Below are 16,003 nucleotides of genomic sequence, written 5' to 3'. Positions count from 1 at the left end.
TGCTTGTCGTATATATTGTTATTCATCATTGAGCATTCGAGCATTGATTGACAGGGTGAAATCAGAAATGAGGCAGGTTTTTTGTGTCAACCGCTGCAGCGCACCGTGAAAGCCATCCTTGAATAAACAAGCAAGACCAAGCATATGTCGTTTCACGATTTAGTGTTTTTTTTTTAACTTCATTCTATGGTAGCAGGAAACCACTTCACCGGTGTCCCTTAAGAAAAACTGACAGCTGACAACATTTATATGAATAACAGTGGGTCAGAAAATGTGCTCTCACAGACAGTCCAGATTCCTCCACCCCCCACCCCCCCGTGGTCCCCAGGGAGCCACAGGGAGTGGCGAGTACGACTCGTATGTAATTTTCCCTCAGTCGCGGCACTGCTCAGTGGGCACGACCTGTCATAGTGGCTCCGGTGGGAAGGGGCTGGAGCTTTTTACATTTGGCTGTCACCACACACCCAGGCTGGGGGGGGGGAAGAAGAGAGGTGGCACAGACGTGACGAAGAAACCCAGTGACTCAGCAGTTTGACTCCTCTTTAAACAATGTTCAGGTGCAGTCGGCTAAAGTTAGTCGACAAGTACACGGGAGATCAAACAAGCTGACTACAAAGTGTTTCTGTATTAGAGGCCAACATATTTTCCGTCCAAACTTTCATCAGGACATTATGATTAGAAGAGGGGTTTTTTTTTTTCCTTTTGTGTTTTTGTTCAAGTGCCCCGCAAAAAGCATGCCTGTCTGAATTGAGCTTCCACTTTCATCTACGCTAACTTAAAAGCATTGATATTCATTATGGACCAGCAGATGGAAAATGCCACACTTCCCTCCCCCTGGTTATGGTCATTAGCAGAGTGTCAATTGATCCCACAGTGTTTGAATCTCACCCAGAAATATCTCATCATTTATATGGTTCCATTATTGTCCTTTGTCAGCAGTACTTTAGAAGAAACACCTGACTGGTAGTTTGTAGCTACAAAGTCATTTGAGTTTCCGAACTTCATTCTGTTCATTTAAAATAACATGGGAGAGAATTAGGAAAAACTATCATCAAAAACAGCCACGCAACCCTTCTATAGATGATTTTGTGAACGTTTTTATGAAGCTTCAAACCTTTGGTGAAATCCTTATGTTAACGTTCCAAAAGCAAGAATACTTTCGGGTTAAATTCATACCGATACAACAGTTTGTTTGTCTGTTTGTTTTGTTTTTCTTCTGCTTCAGTACATTGACGAGACCATACCTCCTGAGTCGCCCTACCTGTATGGCCTTCATCCCAACGCAGAGATCGGCTTCCTCACACAAACCTCAGAGAAGCTTTTCCGCACAGTGCTGGAGATGCAGCCCAGAGACGGAGGAGCCGGTGAGGGCGGCGGGGCGACACGCGAGGAGAAGGTAAAAAGGGGGATTTATATAGTAAATCTGTAGGTGCAGTGTGGAGACGGGGTGATATGTGTATCCCCTGATATCAGTATTTTCTATTCGTCGCTCATTGTGCAAATCAGGACCAGAGGATGCGGACACCAGAGCATTAACACTCACATGTGACTGTTCAGCAATCACAGTCCAACACCAAGAGTGTCAATCTGCTGCTACGACAGCTTCCCCTCCTCCGGGAACGCTTTCCACCCGACTTTGGGACTTGGTCTGCAGGGATTTGGTCACTGGGGTTGGGCGATAACATCTGGCTTGACTCTGTGCAGGCAACTCACGTTCGTCCACCCTGGGAAACCACTTCATTGTGGACCAGACATTATCATGTTGTATTTGTTTTTTGGGGGGAAATAATGCACTTTACCCAAACCCTAAAAAGCAGCCTGTATATGATTTGACTGACACACCAAACGCTACATACTGTCAATGGCTTAAACACATCAAATACATAATACTTTGTGATGTTGAAGCCTATGACCTGCCAGTACGCAGCAGACAAAAAACAAAAAACAATTTTTGCATCTAGCATACACAACATCACTGAAGCTAAAACGTTACTAAAGACAACAGTTTACTTCAAAATAAAGGTACACTATACATTGCAATACTGAAGCATTAAGTAAGTTTAATACATTTTTCATATATTTACAGTCAAAACATTTCAATAATATATTTTAACATTTCCTCTACTAATTCAAACTAAGTAAAGTGAAACCACGCAATTCGCTTTAAAACTCTGATGCATGTTTGATTACTTGTTTTCCTCATAGTGTTCCAATATCAGAGTCTTGTTTCAGTTGGTTTTTATCCACAAATGAGCATGCTCTGATGAGCATGGCTTTCAAGTCACGCTTTCTCAGCCATTAATATTGTGAGGCAGACTGAATATTGTCAGAATAATCGTATTCCACTATATCTGGCTGCAGCATTTATGTCACATGTCAGGTTATGTGATATTTACAGAGGTAAATATTTAAGCCATGTTTTTTCATCCATCAATGGGAAATATTCTGTTAGTCTTGTGCATCGTTTTATCAGTGGTGGAAAGTATCATAATGCATTACATTTATTTTAATGTTTCAATGTTATACATCCAACACATATGATAACCTTTTTCAAATACATTGCATTGTTAAATTAGAAATACACCGGCCCCTATTAGCCGGAATTTGAAAGCAGGACTTCCACCTATAATGGAGTATTTATATATTATCGTATTGCTGCTATATGTCAGCAAAGAATATTGATACTACTTTCCCCAAAATATAGTTTGACATTTGTGTTATGTAGAACCCGCACTAGAATATAAAATCAGATTCTGCGGTTTTGAACAATACTTTTTGCAGGGCATAAATTTGTCATGGCAAATCACTTGCAGGTCAGTCATATACTGTAATGGCAGCATCTGAACCCAGCTTATGATTCTGATATGATATTCTGCCTTGAACAGTCAAGCCCCCATACACAGGAGACATCCTGAGCAAATATGTAAGGCCAGGGCTTTTTCACGAAGGCCACTGTCTCACTGAACCCAGGGAAAGAGTGCCAAATCTTAAATGTATGATGACAACAGGTGACATTTTCTACACACTGAATTTAGAATAAATTGTAAACCATCAGTTTCGGGCCTGACAGCACCCAGGGTGATTCTTTACAGCGATTTTTCTGGTGCGTTTTCTGGTTCAGCAGCACCCTGAAACAAAGTTTATTTGAGTGTAAAAGCTCAAACGAATATTCTGTCAGAGAGAGTTCAGCCTAGCACACTCCCCCAATGGAGCAAGCGTCACTGTTTTAATATAAATAAACATGGGTCTTTGTTGTCTGAGTGCTAGCTTTGTTAAAAAGCCATTTATGCTCTCTGTACTACCAGCAAAATGTGAGTTATGTTATTTGCTTTATTAAACATATTGCCTTCACCCTAACTTATCTTCTGAATTAATTTTAAATAACCACGTGTGCTCCGAAGTTTCTTAATTATGAGGTGGTTCTCAAATATAAATGAAGAAACTACTAATCCTAATAATTGCATTTTGATGAGTGCAAAAACATTGTAAATTACAAGTGAAAACAAATTTCCGCATTTCCATAGTGTCAGCCCCAGTTTTGGTTTCATTATGAAACAGTGGCGTGACAAATATAGAATATATAGTGTATATGTAGTGGCCTATATACATAATGTGCGCAGGGTATGAATTTGACTGTGTTTCTGATCCAGTTGCCAACCAGGAACCATTTTCTTTTTGTTTAAGTGTACAGTAAGTGTATTTACACTAAAAATGGCTCTTTTTAATGTGCAATCTCTTACCAGTCAAACCCACCATATGTTACCTGAACAAACGGAGCAAAATCCAACTGATGGGAGCAATTGTTTAAAAAAAAGTCTAAGAGCATCTTGAAGGAACAGATCCCATGGTAACTTAGGTCTAGCTTATTTAAACCCCCTTTGTGAGAAAATAAGATGATTTACCAAAGTAAAGCGTGTATAACCGGTGATTGTACTTTATCAAACAGCCCTGTCGTCTCAAACGTTTCAGCCAGTGCATGTATTGTGTAGTCTGTATGAGTGTGTCCATTCCCTGATGTATTATGATGTGTGACCTTTCTGGCTCAGAAGCCTGGATACTCCTGTCCTAACAGATGACAACCAATGCGGGGCTTACCAATGAGGCTCACTTGCTATTCAGCGGGCTTAGTTGCTGCTAAACCCACATCAGATATTTGAACTGAAAAATCCATAGATATGATGACCTCATATCCTTTGTTCGGCACCTAATCCGTTGATTGATCGCTAATGCTGGTTGCCTTGGGAAAATGTTGACACAAGACATTAGCTTTCATCACTTACCCACAAAAATATGATGTGAGCATTGATTTTCTGCAGGGATTAGGCTGTTATTGAAAACAAAGAGCTGCTGTTGCAAAATATATCTTCATGAATATTTATGCTGCCATCTATTTGAAAACACTTAGTTTCTCAGGCTGTCAGCTTTGGCAGCACTGACTTTATCCAACACAGATAGCCCCAATGTGCTCATCTATCTTTTATTGTGTCCTCTCCCCATTTGTTTTTCTGGTCCAGAGTTTCTTTAATTGTAACAGTGAGATTGATATTTATTTCACACACTGACACACTTGTCCATCCCTTCACACATTATCAGGTGCGTGTGATGTTAGAAGACATCATGGAGAGACTCCCGGAGGAGTTCAACATGGTGGAGCTGCTGGAGAAAGCGGAGGAGAGGACTCCCTACCAGGTGGTGGCGCTGCAGGAGTGTGAGCGCATGAACTTCCTCACGCAGGAGATGAGACGCTCCCTCCGTGAGCTCAACCTGGGATTGAAGGTGAGGGGACTGCGATGATGGCAGAGGAGGTCAGACGGTGGCGGTGGTGATAATGATGATGATCGTCAAATCATTTTTCTATGCAATGTATTTGTAAATCTTCCACCACATTTTCCTGAGGAGTTTATGGTCTCAATTTCCAGTTTCATGTCTTCTTCAATTCAGCAAATAGATGATAAGCACTGTATGCCTTGGGTCATGGATGCCCTTTGATTGACATCTTGTGATGTCCAAAAGGTGCAGGTGTAGATGGATGAGCTCTCAGTCAGGCCCAACTCCCGCTCCTCCAAATATAGTTATTTCTGGTTTCAAACAACCAACATTGCATTGGCCAAAATGCTAAAGTCGGTGCTTCATAACGGCAGTTCACAAACCAATTGCTGACGTCACGGTGGGTTGAGACTCGATACAAACAGGAAAATTAGGCAAAGTTAAATGTTGCTACATCCGTTGCTGCGTGTTCCTTTATTCAGCTCAGTCCTGCCGACAATGTTTCTGCTGAACGGACAGATGGAAACATGCGAACACTAGCATATAGACCTATTTGGAAACAAAATATGACATCAGAAAAAAATTAAAGCCATCAGAAACATTATGACCTTTGCTGTTGTAATGTCAAGTCTCAGCCCCCGTTTTTTGGCCCATTGACACCTTTGCAAGTGCTGAATTATATCTCAGTTATTGGGTTACTTTGATACTGTGGAACACCTGAGAACATGATGATTCTCGGGAAACCACAGAGGCCTCTTATTCTGTGGGGATTTATGGACGCTTCGTCGCGATAGACATCAGAGATATCCTTGGGAAGTAGAAATCACACCAAATGAAATCTACTGTATATGTGTTTCATGTCTGTGTGTTAAGATTTGAATGAGTTACACCTCCCGAGAAGGAGTGTGATTTTGATCGTACTCATGCAGTATCTCTGCCTCGCGTCTTATGTTCTTTGCCTCCATTTCAACTCTCCTGCATCCCCCTGGGGGAGGCCTCTGGCGTTCCCTGCTGGCTTTGTCTTGTGGAATGACCATGTTTTTCACAGACCATAAACAGTAATTTCCTGATTGTTAAAATGCCATCCAGAACAATTTGTTGAATTACTAAGGAGCACAGTGAGTACTAGGTCCCAGAAGTCCCCCCGTAAAGGGGCTTATTTCTCATTTGTTTGGGGACCTCAGGAAACATAGATCATCCTATGCTGTCCACAGATCGCATCTCGAGAACCGATTTCCCTGCAGGGAAATGCCGAGTAACTCAAACACGAAACAAATCAACTTCAAGTGAACCATCCCCCTGCTTCCACCACCAGACTCTCGGTTATTCTCGACCTCGTCGGCTTGGCTGCTGCCGCATTAGTATTCTTTCATAAGTAAACATTGTATCTGTTGTTTTGTCAGCAGCCAGTTCTTAAGAGTGACTCAGACATATGGCTTACAGGGAAGCACAAAGGAATGATACGTCTACGCTCTGTGTGTCAAGCCAGACTGTCTCCTGTGTTAACAACAAACAAAGAAAGGAAAGAAAGACGAGGGTAGAAAAAAAATGTGTAAAAGCGTTTGTCAGGAGTTATGAGGATTCGATCTCCTGACACTACAAGCCTCAATAAACCGGCTCAGTGATTTAAAAGCCATGTAGACTATTGTACCCGCAAATGGAATCATATTTCGCCTTTATAGTGGAATAAATTGGAACAATCAGAATACTAGCTTTGGTGAGATGGTGCAGCTTCATACTGTGTACTGCGGCTGAACTGAGAGATCAGGCTTATACTGAGGAGTGTTGCGAAGGTGAAAAGTGCTTGGCGAACTTACACATGTAGATACATCTGATTCACCCATATAAAGAATTGTTATGACTGTCAAATATGGGTATCTATACATCGGCAAAACATCAGCTCCAGTATCAGCGGGTGAAGGATACCACTGTTTCACTCACTGTGTTGTCTCATTACTCTTGTGCCATCGTCTCGGAGCTATCTTACAGCATCTCTCCTTATCTGGCATGGCATGCTTGTCTTCATGTTTATGTATGCATCAGTAGCTTCTGAGGGTTTGTTACCGTTCGACTTCTTATGCTGCTGGAAGGTGTCACCTCCAATGTTTTCTCTGCCGAGGCAAACAGGAAGTGACACGTTTAACTCCTCGTTCCTTCCTGTAATGGAAATGCACAAGCCCGGGGAAGAGCTCCTGCGTGAACGAGGCTGCATCTGTTCTCAGAGCAGTCGCCCTAATTAAAACCGATATTATCCACATGATCTGAAAGAGGATGGAGCCAAAAGATGTACAACATATTTTACTGATGTCGACACTCAACCTGTTCAAGGAAGTACAGCAAACTCAGGAAATGTCCAATTCCAGAAGTCATAACATTTATGTTCAGCTGAAACTGAAAAAAAAAAATTCAATGGACTATGATATTCATTTATATTTACATGTGGCAAAAAGCCCACAGAGACAGAGCTATTGTACAGTGTCAACTGCTTCACCTTAAAATGAAGAACCTCAACCTTAACTTCAGCCAAGCCAATTAGACAGAAACAAATGTTCGATTTGTGTCTTCTAAAAACCAGATTGTTTCGAAAAAAAGAATAACATCTGATGGTTGGGCCGACTGCAGCTCAACGAGCATGGTGGAGCGGGTGGCCCACTGACAAACCGGGTTGCCAGTTTGATCCCTGGCTCTTCTACCCGTACGCAGAAGTGTTCAAAGCCATGTTTCTCCCAGAAGCAGGCCAGCTGCCACGCAGTGCGCTGGCCTGTGGGAAAAGAAGATGCTATTATAGTTAATTAGCTGTGTTGCCTCACTTTTAGTGAAGCTCCTCTTGTCTGAGTGTAAATTGTCTCACAAGGGGGTTTGCACATTGTCTTGAGACCAGAGTCAATGGCACAAGAACATCTCTTAAATAAACACTCATGTTCACACTCGGGCCTTCTCAGTTAGCAGACCAGCCAGCTCAGAGAGCTGTTGTGAGCCACTTGCGCTCGTGCGGTCCACTTGCATGCTCCTCACATTCGACCAATTACTTTTCCAGCTACAGCTGTTCACCGACTAGTCCCGCAATGCGATCTTTTGCTCACTGCTGCTGCACAGAAACGCATGGATAAAATCCACTTGAACCCCTCCTGGCCTTACAGGGGGCAGTAAACGATGCTGAAGTAATAAACGTTTCGGAAAAATCTGCGAATATTGCCTCAAAGTCCGTTAGCTGTTGGTCCTGTGTGTGCGCCGGACGCAAAATCTGGGTCTTCGGCTCAGTTCAGGCTCTGTAAGTCGAACAACACAAATGGCTCGCGTCGCACCGCACAACACTACAAATGCAGTTTGTAAACTCCGCTCATCGACACGTTAGGAGCTGCTGCTGCTGCAACTCTGTGGATTTGGCCTGGTGGTTGCGGGTCCGCGGCCTGGCCGGCACAGTAAAATCAACAACAACAAAAGAGAGAAACAAGCTTTCTCAAAAATTGCTTACTGCCCCTTTAAAGGAGCCCTTCTGATCACAAAAGATCTGGATTTGTTTCTGTTTGACTGATTCCGACTGGCCTTAAATTGTCGTTCTGTCTGTGATTCCCCACCCTTAAGGGAGAGTTAACCATGACCACTGACATGGAGAGCCTGCAGAATGCCATCTTCCTGGACACGGTGCCTGACAACTGGACCAAGCTGGCGTATCCCTCGATGTCCACCATGGCCCTGTGGTTCACTGACCTCCTGGTCAGGATCAAGGAGCTGGAGGCCTGGTCCACTGACTTTGCCCTACCCTCCGTAGTGTGGCTAGCTGGCTTCTTCAACCCCCAGTCCTTCCTCACAGCCATCATGCAGGCTATGGCACGAAGGTAGGGCTTGCTTTTTTTCCACGAGGACCTTATACACCAAGGTTGTGATGGAAACCGCTTTGTGTGACGCAAATGTCCCCCCTGTGTGTGGATGACAGGAATGAGTGGCCTCTGGACAGCATGGGCCTGCAGAGTGATGTCACCAAGAGGCATCGCGAGGAATTCACTTCGCCGCCCCGCGAAGGGGCGTATATACACGGGCTGTACATGGAGGGCGCTCGCTGGGACACACAGGTACATCCATTGCTTTGTGATTGTCACGGGCTAAAAAAAATTGTGTTGGCATGTGTTCTCTGGGGAGGGTGTGCGAGAAAAATCAAAAAACCGCCCACTTTGATTCACAAGAACCTTGTAGAGAATTCTTCTTTGACACACTACTTCTGATGATGGATGATAGAGCAGCACAGGTTGAGCTAACCTCAAAATGTGTCTTTAAACTGAGTCAAGTAAAGCAACTCTAATATTCCTCCCCCTAAGGGGCTGCCACGTTCCCTTTGTGGTTTAATTTTCTTCTTTGCATCCTGCTTGCGTTCAGCTCACAGCGCGTTACTCAGATTCCCAGGGCTCTATCTATCTGCATACATACCGCTACTGTATGTGCACCCAGCTTTCAAGGAGCCTCCCTGTAGACTTCTTAATTAGCAAATGTGCAGAGTTTGCACTTGGAACACTTAGAACACCCTTTAGAGGAGTGGTTCCTTTTTTCTTCATTAAAGTTGGAGACGCAGGCAAATAGACAGGCAGACAGACGGGCCGGGCAGCTTCTTCTCCTCACAGCCCCTCCGCTCTTTCCCTCCTCCTCCTCCTCCTGTCTTCACGTCCCTCTCTCAGCCCCAAGGCCAGTTCTGTGCCACTGGCGGGGAGTAGCCGAGTGTGAATAGAAGAGTAAGCAGCACTCCATCTGGACACAGCTCCGTACAGCAATAAAAGTCAAAGATTTATGATAAGCCTACTCATCTATATTAATGACCCCATTCAGAATGGCTTCAGACAAGAGAGAAAGATACTGGGTATGATAAACACCTTGTGTGCTGAATGGATGTGATAGGAATGCACAGGGAATGCTGGTCTGTTTGTGTGATGGACTCCAGCTTAACGCAGATGAATACTCCAACGTCTTTCGATTCTCTCAATATCTTGAGAGATTAAAGAATAAAAAGATATCAGTCACAGCAGTAGCAGTATATACATATATTTATATATATACCTAAGTCTCTGTAAACTAAATCTACAATGAATCTCAATGAGCCCACATTGCCTCCCTGAACCAACCCATTATTTGTATTTAAACACACAGACATGAAGTTATTGGTATTTAACAAGTCTTTAAAGTTTTATAGTAATTGCAGATGCAATTAGGGCTCCGTCCTCCGAGCTTTCCAAAGTCATCAGGATTTACATTCACTCCTGAAAGTCACTGTGCATTCACGGAGAAAGCCGCATTTGTCAGCCACTGAGTGCAGACGGATTAATTAGTGAGACGGACCACTATTTTTCATGGTGTTTTTAGAGAGCGTGTGTTCTCACGCAGGGCGACTTGACTCCCACTCAGACTCTGCTGACTTTCACCACTTTTCAAGGGTGCCGCTACATTGTGTACGGCAAACTGAAAGTCTAGCACCGATTGTGCCAGCCATGATAAGTCAAACATCACATTTTTTTCCTCCTACAAAGGAACATTATTCATTGGAGTGTCAACGGCAAGTACGGTGCTTGGATGAAGTTTTCACTGCACCTCAAACTAATTTATAACTTCCGTTTAGCCCTGTGAATTGTTTCTGTCTGTGGTTGACTGGCCCCTCCCTCCCTCCCTCCCTCCCTCTCCTCCCCCACTCCTCACGTATTTCCTCTCTCTCTTTCAGTCCGGCATGATTGTAGATGCCCTCCTCAAAGAGCTCACCCCGACCATGCCAGTCATGTTCATCAGGGCCATCCCAGTGGACAAACAGGAGAACAGGAACGTGTACCAGTGTCCTGTCTACAAAACCCGTGAGAGGGGGCCTACGTATGTGTGGACCTTCAACCTGAAGACCAAAGATAACCCCTCCAAGTGGGCCTTAGCTGGAGTGGCCTTGCTTCTGCAGATCTAGCGCGAGTCTGGATGCTTTATTATGAAAATGATGCTCATGCCAACAGGGTCGAGGGTTAGAATCCCATTTGGAGCAAATATTTTAAAGCGAGAAGTGACAATCTTCATCTTACAAATCAAACACTTGAATATGTCAGTCATAAAACACACCCTGTCTCAATTGAAAAAAGTGTGACTATGGCTATTATTTAGTTTGAAAACTCGCACATGCGCGTATAATATGGGAATGCAGGTCAAGCGTAGCATGCGCGTGTGCATAATGATCCACGAAGTAAATAAGAAAAATGAAAATAACTAGCTCATGCACTGAGTCAGTTTTTTCCTGTAGCAATTGCAAACATCGCAGATCATATAAACCGCTGCTGTCCACACGAAAAGCCTATGATACATGTTGCGGAAATGCTCGCTCTCGAGTATGGTCTAACGCTCACGGAAAATGTTCTGCGGTGTTTCCGGTTTTGAAACGAAATAAACGCCATATGTTACAGCCTTACTTGTTTTACCATGACCAGTAGCTTAACGTTGTTCACTTATGTTAGCAAATTGAAGACAGACATCCCTGAGCCAGTCTAATGCCTTAATTACTCTTCTCTACTTGTCATACTATTACCAGCAACATGTCATATTCCTTGTGGTAAAACAACAAATAAAGATTCTCAGTATACATTGTGGACTACTTCTAGTCTCATTCCACTTTGGAGCGTTTTGAATGGGTCCGGCCAGCAAAGCTCACATGGAACAATCACTACAGCCAAGGGAAAAGTATGGTAAGACCTGTATATCTTGACTATTCATTTAATCTACTTTCACAAAGCAAAATCATTTTTTTTCAGATGCAGAACATCACATTTAAAGAGTAAATCTTGGACTGTGCCATTATCCGGTGATTGAGGCAAATGCCTGGTCGAATGACATGTATATTATCATGTGATCATTGAAGTGCATCTGTTTTCCCAGTGGGATTCCTGGTGTCGCGTCCATCGGCAGGAAATCTCTCTCCACCCACACAAAGTGGCACGTCTCATCTCCGAGAGTGTTCCCTCAATGACAGCAGTGAGTGAGCTGCACTCGCTGGCCACAGAAGGTACCAGCAGCGGCAGACCCCTCCGACCCCCTCTCTCATTGTGTTCCGACTTCCTGGGTGTTGTGTTTTAAGATGGAATTATTATTTTGAGAATCCCATGACGTCAAAAGGCCTTTTGAAGCAGACGCCTGAGCCCGTTTGACTCATCCGCGGCTGGTCTGTAGACTTTATTCCTAAGTTAATAAAATACAAATTTTCTGTAATGTTTTTTTTTTGTTTTTCACTCTGCATCTGTGAGTCACTCTTTTGAGGAGGTGTTCTAAATCTGTAGCTGGTCGGGGAATAACACAGAATAAATGTTCCTAATGGGTGATTTCACACATTTTCACTCACTCGCGGTCTGTTAAACGACCTACACTGTGCATGCATTATTAATAACACCATCGGGTCTGAATTGATCATAAACACCACACATTATTTTTTCACACGTGTAAAAAGTAACTGTGCGTTCACTTTTTACCTTTGTGCAGAATAAAGATGTTTTATCTCGTCATTCCAGATTGCGCATTGTGGTTTATTTTCACGCACTCAATATTTTCCATTTTAGTGCCAGTATGCAGTCATTCCCCTATCTCCCTTCTCCAGTCTCCCACTCCTGCCTCTTCTTTTCCAAGTCTTTAGACCAACTCTGTCCCCCTCCTCTCCCTTCCACTTCACACCTTTCTTCTCCCCTCCTCCCCATTTCAGATCAAATAAACCCTCTCCGAAGCAGAAAGTGCGGAGTTTCATCGACAGCGTGTACTGTAGGGGCAGACGCACACACCGGACCAAAAAGAAGGCTTCGTTCTCTCTGCCCTCGTCCTCTCTTCCTTGTTCTCTTGCGGTCCTCAGGCCCGGTTCCCCGGCGTCTCCTTCTCCAGGTTATTGGTGAGCCTTAACAATGCGCCCCAGAGACAGAGCGGAGGAGGAGGAGGAGGAGGACAGCAATGATGCAGGGTTGAGACATTTTGTAGAATTTGCCAAATGACACCTTCAGGTGTTATTAGGAAAACAGATCCCGTCTGCTGCATAAACACACAGGGCCCATGCCGCGGCCGCAGGCACGGGAGGAATGTCCCGGCTGTTACTGCAGGGGTGTTGCCGCGGAGATGTGATGCCTTGAAGTGATGAAATGTCACTAACTTGCCCAACTTGCCGTTTGTTAAGCCCCTGCTGTCATTCACTTTTGAACAGTGGCTCAGATACCTCGCAGGGAAGTCAACAAAGGCAGCTTCTCATTTCTAGGTGTAGGACTTCTAAGTGAGAATGTTTAGGCATATAATATATCAAGAGAGTAGGGCTAGTTTAGATTGGACTCTGGCAGCTGACTGAGGATTAATGAAACGCGCGACACAGAACTGTGTGTGTGTGTCACGTCTCCTGGAATTCCAAAGATATGACATCACGTCTCCGTTTTCTTTTTTGTATCACACACCTTGAAAGCATTTAGACGCTGCGCTTAGTTATGGTGATGCTTAGGGGAAGGGTTCGTTGTCGCTGACGCCACGTTGTGTTTGCATTAACTCTGATGCTGTTGCATCCGGGGTCTCGTGCACGTTCGATGGTGCCGTCCAGAATCAGGATTTTTACAGCGTGCAATCCCACGAAATACTGCCGTTCGTTCAAGATATGCTCTTCGGAAGTAATACTAAGTAACTACTGAAAGCCAATCAGGGGCGCGGTTTGCCGGGGCAGGGAGGATGCCTGGGGTTTCCCCCCTTCCGGTCCTCATATCCCCACCTCTGCTGAACGATTTTTATAATGGACAAAATGTAGCTTTAGCCCTATTCCCTACAGTTGTGCGCTTGTGCTTTTGGTTTTGCAAAGCCCCCCCCCCCAAAAAATAGACATCATTTCCCAGACTTTTTTTTGCACCGGCATACGTCAGTTCTTTTTTGGCTCATTAAGCAGCGCAGACCCGGGAGTACGAGCTTCCCTTTTGGACCAGACATTCCTCCCGACTGCCCCTGGAGATCAGCCACTGTATGGTGACGTCGAAATGCCGGATGCTCAGCGGCTCTTCAGTCGGCGGTTAATGATGGAGCTGTATGCCGACTGCAGCAGTTACAAAGCAGTGTGTGTAGGTGATGTGAGCGTGTTTGGTATGCTACTGAGGAGAGAATGCTGGAGTCAAAAGAGGGGGGGGGGGGGGGGGGGGGGGGGGGGGGGTTTCTGTGAAAGGCTTCATGCTCAGATTGAAGAAAAAATAATAGCCACTTTTAATCATCTGCTTGTGTGGTACGTCAGGCGGTTGCTAGGTTACAGGTCAGTCCATAGAAGCTCCTAATGTGAACGCCATAGGGATGCCTTGGTGCATACGCACGTCTCAAGACAGAAGGCCGGTCTGTGGCAGAGTGGCTGGATGGGCTGCTCACAGTCCCGGTACGACACCAGGACCCCCTGCCCCGCGCAGCCTCTGGCTCTGCGCATCCCGCCGCTGTGCACACCGACTGCGAGGGGAGACGTTCGCTTGGTTGATTTTTTTGGCTCGGGCTGGAGACTGGGGGTAATTAGCTCTGACAGAGCTGATGAGTCGCTAATCACATGTTTATCTGAATCTGGCATCTGTCGTTAAAAAGCAAACGCCGGTTAGCCGCCTGCAATCTGTGGATTATCGCAAATAACTGGGGCTGGGCCCTGCATGCGGCGAGATAAGGCGGGAGATGGACGGTGGTGCGGGGCCACGTTTGGAGCACGCGGGCAGAAACTAGTCATGGCAACGGCCCCCACTGTGCGCATGTTAGGAGCTCGCTGTGACTCATAATGGCAATAATTATCTCCATCCACAGTCAAGCTGGCACTTGTGTTCTAGCACACGCTGAAGTTCTTTTTGCGGCGGCGCACGGTAGCAGTTATCATTTCTGTCCCGTTTTGAAGTTCTAATCTGCTGAAATCCAATTGAAATTCTGTAATCAAAGCCAGTCTTTGAAATTCAGGATCAGCAAAACGTGTGTGTTTGATCGTTATTTTTGTTATGTTTAGTTTTTTTATATGGACCATTTCTTACAGATGACAGTTCTTGAGAAAAACTGTGAGTTATCCAGTATTATTGTTTTTGATACAAAAAAAGAAAGACCTTTTATTTTTCGGGGGCTTACAACAGCAAGTATTTGACCATCTATAGCTGTTTCTGTATAATCTTTATCTAATCAGGTGATCTCTGAGACAGCGATCGATAAGACAATCCACACACACACACACACACACAAGCGCACGCGAACAGCATCACAGGCATCTCTTAAAAAGGGCCACAACTGAAAGTTTAAATCCAGTCAATGCGATGACGCCCATATTTCAAGGTCATTCCTAATCTGCTTCATTTATTAAGTTCACGTTCACCGTCAGTATTTAGCTGTGGGGTGTCAGAGCTAGCCAGTCTTAGGATCATCTGCTCTGAAGGACGCAACTTTTAAAATTTACATTAATTTCATATTAAACTTTGAGGTTGATGCTAGATTGAATCACCTGGAGAGACTGTGTGTGTGTGTGTGTGTCTGTGTGTGTGTAACCCACCAATCAGAGCGACGCTCCGGACGATCCAATTAGGCATTTGCCAAACTGCTCCGGACCCAGCAGGGTCAAGGAATCGACGCTTGCCTCATAAATAATTAACGACGGTGGTGAGTAAAAAAAAGGAACCAGTTTGAATATGTATGTGTGTGCCTTCTTTGTGTGTTTCACAATGTTAGATGGCCCGTTCTAACTTGTTGTGGCCTGTTGATGCGGACTGTAGTGGTGTCGGATGCCAGTTGCATCGTCGTCCTATACGTGATTTATGTACGTGTAAGCCTTTTCACTAAATCCTCTGGTTGCATTAATTATTACTTTCCATAAGTTCCGTCGGTCAAACTTTCGATCTCCAATCAGATCTGTTTGGAGCTGTCCACTGAGGTGAAAGTTGCTTCACGACTTGTGACCCGCGTTAATCGCTGAAATGCGTGCATTTGACCCATTTTGGGCGTTTCGAGCCCCCGCTGGCAGTAACATAAATCTACACCCATGACAGGGGCTGCATCAGAAGGAGACATCTACCAAACATGTCTGTATACAATATCTGTGTTTTGTCATAAAAAACACGGGGCACTGTCTGCACCCAGCATTCTGTCCGTGCTCTCAGATGAAACTTGAACAGCAGCAGTGAGCGGTGCGACAGGCGACTGGAGGAGTGTCCGGTGCCTGTCCTGCACCTCTTGCCTTTTTTTTTTATGCGGCCAATGTCAATTGGCACCGCACGCTACATGCTCG

The 16,003-nt window shown here is 44.7% G+C and overlaps 1 protein-coding gene across 1 annotated transcript in view; it reads left to right on the top strand.

Moving 5' to 3' along the window:
• The window catches only part of dnah9 (dynein, axonemal, heavy chain 9), a 129,531-nt gene extending 118,170 nt beyond the window's left edge, over nt 1-11,361 (top strand). The window contains exons 75-79 of the mRNA XM_035612880.2: nt 1,226-1,396; nt 4,594-4,776; nt 8,353-8,606; nt 8,705-8,840; nt 10,469-11,361. Coding sequence (XP_035468773.2) covers nt 1,226-1,396; nt 4,594-4,776; nt 8,353-8,606; nt 8,705-8,840; nt 10,469-10,696 — 972 coding nt within the window. The 3' untranslated portion in view covers nt 10,697-11,361. The remainder of the gene's footprint in view (nt 1-1,225; nt 1,397-4,593; nt 4,777-8,352; nt 8,607-8,704; nt 8,841-10,468) is intronic.
• The last annotated feature ends 4,642 nt before the right edge of the window (nt 11,362-16,003 follow it).

Source organism: Scophthalmus maximus, chromosome 16 (assembly GCF_022379125.1).
Source record: "Scophthalmus maximus strain ysfricsl-2021 chromosome 16, ASM2237912v1, whole genome shotgun sequence".
In the NCBI taxonomy this organism is placed as follows: Eukaryota; Metazoa; Chordata; class Actinopteri; order Pleuronectiformes; family Scophthalmidae; genus Scophthalmus; species Scophthalmus maximus.
This window is presented reverse-complemented; position numbering and strand designations above follow the sequence as displayed.